The sequence below is a fragment of the Schistocerca serialis genome, chromosome 3 (genome assembly GCF_023864345.2).
Source record: "Schistocerca serialis cubense isolate TAMUIC-IGC-003099 chromosome 3, iqSchSeri2.2, whole genome shotgun sequence".
Classification (NCBI taxonomy): Eukaryota; Metazoa; Arthropoda; class Insecta; order Orthoptera; family Acrididae; genus Schistocerca; species Schistocerca serialis.
The window spans coordinates 861,208,967-861,218,368 of record NC_064640.1 but is presented as its reverse complement, the minus strand read 5'-3'; the positions used below and the strand labels follow the sequence as shown (position 1 = coordinate 861,218,368).

At 38.3% G+C, this 9,402-nt stretch overlaps 1 protein-coding gene across 1 annotated transcript; it reads left to right on the top strand.

Annotated features, from left to right (window-relative positions):
* The first annotated feature begins 4,936 nt into the window (after positions 1–4,936).
* Positions 4,937–7,108, top strand: LOC126469604 (peroxisomal biogenesis factor 3). The gene is made up of 2 exons (XM_050096727.1): positions 4,937–5,067; positions 5,182–7,108. Exon 2 carries the CDS (start codon positions 5,300–5,302, stop codon positions 6,353–6,355), a length of 1,056 nt encoding a protein of 351 aa, XP_049952684.1. The 5' UTR covers positions 4,937–5,067; positions 5,182–5,299; the 3' UTR covers positions 6,356–7,108.
* The last annotated feature ends 2,294 nt before the right edge of the window (positions 7,109–9,402 follow it).

Here is a 9,402-nt window from a genome sequence, read left to right as displayed (position 1 = left end):
CTACTTCAACCATCATCAGTTATTTTTCTCCCCAAATAGCAAAACTCCTTTACTACTTTTAAGTGTCTCATTTCCTAATCTAATTCCCTCAGCATCACCCGACTTAATTCGACTACATTCCATTATCCTTGCTTTGCTTCTGTTGATGTTCATCTTATATCCTCCTCTCAAGACACTATTCACTCCATTCAACTGCTCTTCCAAGTCCTTTGCTGCCTCTGACAGAATTACAATGTCATTGGCAAACCTCAAAGTTTTCATTTCTTCTCCATGCATTTTAATACCTACTACGAATTTTTCTTTTGTTTTCTTCAGTGCTTGCTCAATGTACAGATTGAATAACATTGGGGAGAGGCTACAACCCTGTCTCACTCCCTTCCCAACCACTGCTTCCCTTCCATGCCCCTCGTCTCTTATAACTGCCATCTGGTTTCTGTACAAATTGTAAATAGCCTTTCGCTCCCTGTATTTTACCCCTGCCACCTTTAGAATTTGAAACAGAGTATTCCAGTCAACATTGTCAAAAGCTTTCTCTAAGTCTACAAATGCTAGAAACATAGGTTTGCCTTTCCTTAATCTAGCTTCTAAGACAAGTCGTAGGGTCAGTATTGCCTCACATGTTCCAATATTTCTACGAAATCCAAATTGATCTTCACTGAGGTGGGCTTCTACTAGTTTTCCATTGGTCTGCAAAGAATTCGCGTTAGTATTTTGCAGCCGTGACTTATTAAACTGATAGTTCGGTAATTTTCACATCTGTCAACACCTGCTTTCTTTGGGATTGGAATTATTATATTCTTCTTGAAGTCTGAGGGTACTTCGCCTGTCTCATACATCTTGCTCACCAGATGGTAGTCTTGTCAGGACAGGGTCTCCCAAGGCTGTTAGTAGTTCTAATGGAATGTTGTCTACTCCCGGGGCCTTGTTTCTACTCAGGTCTTACAGTGCTTTGTCAAACTCTTCACACAGTATCATATCTCCCATTTCATCTTCATCCTCTTCCATTTCCATAATATTGTCCTCAAGTACACCGCCCTTGTATAGACCCTCTATATACTCCTTCCACCTTCCCTGCTTTCCCTTCGTTGCTTAGAACTGGGTTTCCATCTGAGCTATTGATATTCATACAAGTGGTTCTCTTTTCTCCAAAGGTCTCTTTAATTTTCCTGTAGGCAGTATCTATCTTACCCCTGGTGAGACAAGCCTCTACATTCTTACATTTGTCCTCTAGCCATGCCTGCTTAGCCATTTTGCACTTCCTGTCGAACTCATTTTTGAGACAGTTGTATTCCTTTTTGCCTGCTTCATTTACTGCATTTTTATATTTTCTTCTTTCATCAATTAAGTTCAATATTTCTTATGTTATCCAAGGATTTCTAGCAGCCCTCGTATTTTTACCTACTTTATCCTCTGCTGCCTTCACTACTTCATCCCTCAGAGCTACCCATTCTTCTTCTACTGTATTTCTTTGCCCCATTCCTGTCATTGTTCCCTTATGCTCTCCCTGAAACTCTGTACAACCTCTGGTTTAGTCAGTTTATCCAGGCCCCATCTCCTTAAATTCCCACCTTTTTGCAATTTCTTCAGTTTTAATCTACAGTTCATAACCAATAGATTGTGGTCAGAGTCCACATCTGCCCCTGGAAATGTCCTACCGTTTAAAACCTGGTTCCTAAATCTGTCTTACTATTATATAATCTATCTGAAACCTGTCAGTATCTCCAGGCTTCTTCCATGTATACAACCTTCTTTTATGATTCTTGAACCAAGTGTTGGCTATGATTAAGTTGTGCTCTGTGCAAAATTCTACCAGGTGGCTTCCTCTTTTTCTTCCCCCCAATCCATATTCACCTACTATGTTTCCTTCTCTCCCTTTTCCTACTACCAAATTCCAGTCACCCATGACTATTAAATTTTCGTCTCCCTTCACAATCTGAATAATTTCTTTTATTTGATCATACACTTCTTCAATTTCTTCGTCATCTGCAGAGCTAGTTGGCATATAAACTTGTACTACCATAGTAGGCATGGGCTTTGTGTCTGTCTTCGCTACAATAACGCGTTCACTATGCTGTTCGTAGTACCTTACCCGCACTCCTACTTTTTTATTCATTATTAAACCTTCTCCTGCATTACCCCTATTTGATTTTGTATTTTTAACCCTGTTTTCGCCTGACCAAAAGTCTTGTTCCTCCTGCCATCGACTTCACTAATTCCCACTATATCTAACTTTAACCTATCCATTTCCCTTTTTAAATTTTCTAACCTACCTGCCCAATTAAGGGATCTGACATTCCATGCTCCGATCCGTAGAACGCCAGTTTTCTTTCTCCTGATAACAACATCCTCTTGAGTAGTCCCCGCCCGGAGATCCGAATGGGGGACTATTTTACCTCCGGAATATTTTACCCAAGAGGACGCCATCATCATTTAACCATACAGTAAAGCTGTATGCCCTCGGGAAAAATTACGGCTGTAGTTTCCCTTGCTTTCAGCCGTTCGCAGTACCAGCACAGCAAGGCCTTTTTGGTTAGTGTTACAAGGCCAGATCAGTCAATCATCCAGACAGTTGCCCCTGCAACTACTGAAAAGGCTGCTGCCCCTCTTCAGGAACCATACGTTTGTCTGGCCTCTCAACAGATACCCCTCTGTTGTGGTTGCACCTACGATACGGCTATCTGTATCACTGAGGCACGCAAGCCTCCCCACCAACGGCAAGGTCGATGGTTCATGGGGGGATATGTAGATAAACAAACAATTAAAAATTCAAAATATTAACTGAGATACATATGTACATAGCCAAATGAAAATGAGAGAAGCATATGAAAAGGATCACAGAAATGCAGTTTCATTGTTGATTCAGCATGTAATAGAAGAAGAAAGGAAAAAACAATCTTTTAAAAACATTACAATTAGCATATGCAAAAATTCTGCTTGTGTGATTTTCTCTTGTATTGATCGTCAGGACTGTTGTGCTGAATATTCCAGCGGTAGTCTGCCTTCATGTACTTGTCCCATCTACCTTGATATCATTCTTCCATCACTTGAAAATCTTGATGGAATGTTTCACCTGGCTCCTCACCATAGTCACCAAGATTGTCCAGAAATCTATCAAGATGACTGTGGAGAGAGTCGATCCGACGTCAAACAGGCTGACTTGTTGGAGCAGAATAGGCACCATAGGACATTTTAATTTCCACTATCTACACTTGAACAAATAAATTCATAGAATCTTGTCAGCATGACCAGGAAGGACTCATGATTCACACTCTCAGAAGTGGAAGTTCAAAAACACAATAATATTTTTTACATGTGAAATTTTGATCATTTTTTTCACTTACTATTGGCTGCATTTGTTTCTATAGGTACACTTTTATTCATAAATAAGAGAGATTCTGCGATTAATTTCGCACAGGATACAAACCATACATACAGGTGTATGAAACTCTAGAATTTTTAAAATCTATTACAAACTGTGGTAAAAATTGTGATAATCAACTATAAAATTTGAGTTTTTTCTAAACACGAAGTTTAAAATGCAACAGCTCATTCATTTTTTCACAAATTAAATAAAGTCTAGAGTGCTAATGGAAGCGTGAGGTCGCTTCAATATACTGAAGATTCAATGAATGTATCCATGCCCCTTCATAGTATGGCGTGGTACCTAATGGAGCGCTGATTAAGTATGTCGTCTGCATAACACTCATATTTAACATTTTACTTAATGTGGTGACTTAATTTTATGCAACCATCTTACGTATTACATGCAAACAAATTTCAGAAATGGAGGAGAAACGGGAATGGATGAAGTAGGATGCAGAAAATTTTATTGAAGCTATGGAGAGCTACCCCAAAATACGGAACGTGCATAACCGAAACTTTAAGGATAGAGCAAAGAAGATGAGCGCATTAAATGAAATCTCGTCGATATTCGACACATCTATAAAAGAAGTACATAGAAAGTAGCATAACTTAAAGACACAACCCCCTTGCCACATGCATCCACTAGTTTTAAGAGTCTAGAAAAAGACGATGTGTAATTATTGTCACTTTCCATTTTATGAGCATTAGAAAAAAAAAAACATTTTTATAAGCATATCATTCTGTAAAATGCAGTTTATTTCAATAAAAGTTTAACTTCATTGTTGTTTTCACATACCTTCAAATAATTTTCCCTTTTCAAGACGTTAAAAAAGGCTCTACATACATTGGGTACGATCAGAGAAATCGTGCCGACGAGAGTATGAAACAAGTACATTAGGGACTTGTATGAGTCTCCTACAAAGAAAATATTTAAAATTCAAACTTTTTTTGGTTGTATGTTTCACGTAAATAAATGAAATGCCTATTTTATTCGTAGCTCACCGGTAGCTATAAATCATAGTGACTAGCAAACGTTTCTTTGCTGAAATAGCAGTACCGAAGTTAGTGTCTCGTTTTGATATGACGGGCGCTATTAACATCAACAAATACTCAGGATCATTTGAGGACATTCTGCAAAAGTTTTCAAAAGTATCCATGCTCTCGATACTAAGTTCTTGCAAAAGGTTATTACAGGCACCATCTTGCGATCTTCTCATTATCTACTCTCTAACCCAAATATTTCTCTTTTTCTTTCTAACGTTTTGCAATACAATTAAAAGAGCTGCAGCATATCTCACCCGCCTACTTGTCATTTCACATTTCGGCTGACACTCGTAGTGGTACTGAAAGCATATGTAAACAGTATCAGTAAGTTGTCGATGAAAGTTTCCTGCCAACGAACTTGCGGAAGAATCTTGCTTAATTCTTGCGCTGCTGTGTAAACACAGCTCCAAGCGGCTAGCAATAACTTCTGCAATCGACTTGCTAGTGTAAACCCTTCTTAACGCATGGCACCCTCTGTGAATCTCTTTCTCTTTGGATTGGTGATATCCTTCCCGAAACAGTGGTGTATCTGCGTGAGTGAAACTGTCTGAACAGGTTGTTGTTTGAATTTAGTAAAGTGTGTAGTCATATCTGCGAAGGCGGTGTGTTGCATGTGTGTTGTGTTAATAGAAACGTTGTTGAGAAGTGACATACTTCGTGGTAATTCTTGTTTGTGTATCTAGTTTATAGAACGGATGAAATCAATGTGTAGCATTGTGTACGTGCGATATTTATCCACGTCTACGTGTATTTTGATAGCTCGTGTTGTTTCAGGTGTTTCGACACGGCCTGCTTCCCGGACGAAGTCGTACCGAAAATGTTCACTGTTTTCTTCGTCTGCATAGAGTAAATTACATGGAATAATTATTACCACTTCTGGGAAACTGCCATTATGTCATCTGTGCTGTCCTTCTTGTGGCGCCACAAACGAAAATTTTTGATTGGAGGTGCCGTAATTGGCAGTGCAGTATTAGCAACCCGTTATTGTGTACGTAGTATTCTCAATTTGCAGGAGGCCAAAGCAAGAGAGTTAATAGAACAGTCAAAAAAGCGGCAGCACTTTGAAAATACTGAGCGCACCTGTACTGAGACAATCAGTTCCTTAATTTCATCATTTCATGATTCTGTCGATCGCATTCTGGACAGTCATGGAATTGTCAACAAGCTTAAAACTTCCCCAGCCAATAAAATTGAGTTGTGGGAAGAACTTAAAATTTTAGTCTTTGCTCGAGTATGTCTTATTGTATATGGCGCCGTAATATTAAATATTATTTTACGCGTGCAAATAAATGTGATTGGTGGATATTTGTACCGAAGTGCAACGAACAAACTTGAGTTTCCTTTGTCCGGGAGCCTGCAAGAAGAGTATTTGTCATTGTGCCAAAATTTCTTAAACAATGGAATGGAAGAACTTGGTAACTTGATAGTGCAGAAAGTGAAGGATGTAGTCGGCCCAGTAAATTTGGATAAAAAAGTTGACTTTGAACAGATACAGCGATGGCTGTGGACTATCCAGTCAGCTATTGAGATTGAGCGCAGTGATCCAGTATTATGTCACCTGGGTTCATCTTTAAAGACAACTCAGGAGGCACAGGTTTTCCAAGAAATGTTAAACGATACAATTGATATTATATCAAGTAGTGATGTGCATACACTTTCATCAAATCTAGTATGGGAAGGATTTCAATATAGTATTGAAAGAATCAGAGAAAGCTTTGAACCAGTGACTCAGACGTCTTTCGGTAACAAAGATTTTCAACAATTATTTGTCACTAAACCAAGGGTTGGGTTTTTTAAACCTCTGGCTAATGCGCTCGCAAGAATCAACAGTGTAACTCTAGCCCCAAGTTCCTCAGATACGTCTAACAGCTTCATGCATTTTCTCATGAGTGATGAGGGTCTGAAGATTTTTGGAGCAAATGTGTATGAAGCATTCTGTGAGCCATAAATCCATTTGCATCTAAAGATTAGAGTGAGGTTTACAAACTTAAGAAAAAAAGTGTTGTAAATGCTGGAGTACATAGAATCAGAGAAACTAGTGACTGAGACATTCTTCGGTGACAATGAGTGTTCAACACTCATTACTTGCTAAAGCAAGTGTTGCTGCATTTCAAAACCCATGGCTAAAGTGCTGGCAAGTGTGAATGGAGTAACTGTTATGTCAAGTTCAGCAAATGTGGATGAAGCATTCTGTGAGCCCCACACACATTTTTCATCTAGTCTTATGTGAGAATATAAACTAGTGTGAGGTTTATAGACTTCAGAAGAAAGTGTTATAGATGAGGAAGTACATAAAAAGTTAGCGAAGATTAAAAAGAAAATCAAATTTGTACTTGCTTTAAACATATGAATAAGATAGCTATTAAGTTTCTTGTGACAAAACATGAAGTTCCTTGGGAATGTAATAGCTCTATGTATGTGTCGTGAGGGTTGTGCGTGTGAGTTGCTGTATATGGGATATTTTAGGTCCTCTCTCATGGGGTAGCTGTGATAAATGAAGACAAATTTTTTGTTCTATGTGTGAATTGATGTTATCCTGGTCAGTAGCTGCAATGAGCACAGTGAGCCTATTTTTATTAAGGGAAGAATTTGTTTGTAAGTGGAGAAATTTGGAAGACGTGTAGGCTAGTGTACTTGTTTTTATCTAAATGTTATTTACTTTGTATGGAAAGTAAAGATGGTCAAAAGAAAATATGCTATTTATTTCTGCACTTCTATGTACTGTGTGAGATAGTCATTTGTCAGGAGTGGGCAGATAAGTGATGGAAACTAATTTTGTTTTATTTATTGTATAAGTTAGATGTATTTATGACAAAATGTTGTGTAAGTTTTGCACCTATAGCAAAGAAGAGTGATGGTTGCTCACATCCAATTTGAAGATTTACATTCTCATATGGCTATGGTGGTAATACTGCCATTCCACCGTTTTCCTGTCGAGTTAAGAGACTGAAGATAAATTACATGGTTGTTCATAGGTCGATAGTTGTTTGGCTGCCAACATAGGTTCCGAATAGTGAAAATGGCCAGAGTTGTGTTGTGGAAGCCATTTTCATTTTTTGGAAACTCTCTTAAGTGCTACACCATAAAACTGTTATGAGTACTTGTTAAGATCAAAACCTCCAATTCCAGGCAATAAATACAGACAGATTAGAACATGTGAAAGAAGGAATTGTTTGGGAGGAATAAATATTTTTAGAAGTGCAGCTGGAGTGATGAGATAGTTGTGGTGGTTTATCTTAGAAGTTATTTTGGTTTGTTGTAAATAGAAGCAAAATTGTTTTCTTGGCTGTCCAAGTTGAAAAGGTATAGGAAGACAAATTTAAATCCCCTCTATAGGGTGGGTCCACTCGACCTGGATCTGCATTTGGGATTTTGTACACTTATTTTACATTTGCTAGATAAAGGTGTAGGTTAGGATGGAAGGTGACAATTTTGTTGCGAGTTGGCGAAGCCAGTGAATGTGCAAGCAGAAAATATGGTTGTGGTAACAAATTGACTGGTAGCAAAACTTAGTGTTTGTCTGTGCCATTATGAAAAATGAAAGGCAGGGTCCAATACATATCTTTTACCCTTAATATTAAAAGTTTTGTAAGTAACAGAGGAACAATTTTGTGTTCGTTGTCCTCACTGGCCGGCCAGGGTGGCCAAGCGGTTAAAGACGCTACAGTCTGTAACCGCGTGACCGCTACGGTCGCAGGTTCGAACCCTGCCTCGGGCATGGATGTGTTTGATGTCCTTAGGTTAGTTAGGTTTAAGTATTTCTAAGTTCTAGGGGACTGATGACCGTAGAAGTTGAGTCCCATAGTGCTCAGAGCCATTTGAACCATTTGTCCTCACTGTTAAGTTACTAGTAAATTGGTCATTCAGTATCAAGCGGCCTAAATTTAAGTGAAGTCCCCATTCCACCCTCTCCAATTTTGGTGATATTTTTTTAGGATGTATGTATGGGTCCTAAATCACACCATACCGAATTACATAAAGATTAGTATGGTGGGGCACTAGCAATGATTTTGTGAAGGCCAGTTTTTCTGGATCGAGACAGATATGTATAAATTACCAAGTTTGCTTTACTGTTGCTCTTGATGAGAAGGGGCTCACATGCCAAAGCTTGCTGATTCTGCACAACTCTTTAGGTATAACCGCCTAGTTGCTGAACGTGTGCCTATGTACAGCAGATTTGTTATGGTTTGCTCATAAATCGTGTGACAAATTAGGATCATGTTTTGGCAGCTTGTATCATATGGAAAAAATGACTTTTTGTCAATAAATGCAATTTGCTGATGGTTTTGACAATTGCAACTTTCCTATGATCTAAGCATTCAGGGCATGTCTTACTTATGCTGGGTGTTTGAAAATGTTTTGGGTCAAAGCTCCCAGTTCAGTAGTGTTACTTGGAATTGCTTCTTGAGTTTCACTTTTCTTTGATTTTGTATAACCCCAGACACCCCTCTCTGAGAGCCTTTGGAAATTCAGAGGACACATCCCAGTAGCAGTTAGGCTTGTGTTGATGAATTCTGATGAATGTACTTTCTCTGCTTAATCTTCTGATAGGAATAAATCTGACGCAACAGAATTTCTGTAGATTCGACTGTTGTCAGCTGAAATGCAAAACAAATTCTACACTGCACCTTTATATTTGGTTGAATATCCATTAAGCTACAGTTTGATTCTCACTTCCACTTGACTCTTGTTTTCAAATGTTAAATGTAAAATTGCTGGATATTCTCACCATTAGTTGCATGTACATAGATGGTGAAAAGTGTTGTGGTGAATTCTAAACTAGTATAGAAACAACCTAAATGAACAGATACATGTTTCTAAAAGTCAAAGTCTATGTAAATTAATTATTTCGAGAAAAATGAAGACAACTGATAATGGATTACGCATCATTTTAAAATGTGCATATCCCAAAAGTTCACACATTCTTCGCTCGTAATAGCACTCAAAGCGTGTTTTTTGACTTCTTTATTATTGTTGAACTGGTTTGTCCCAGAA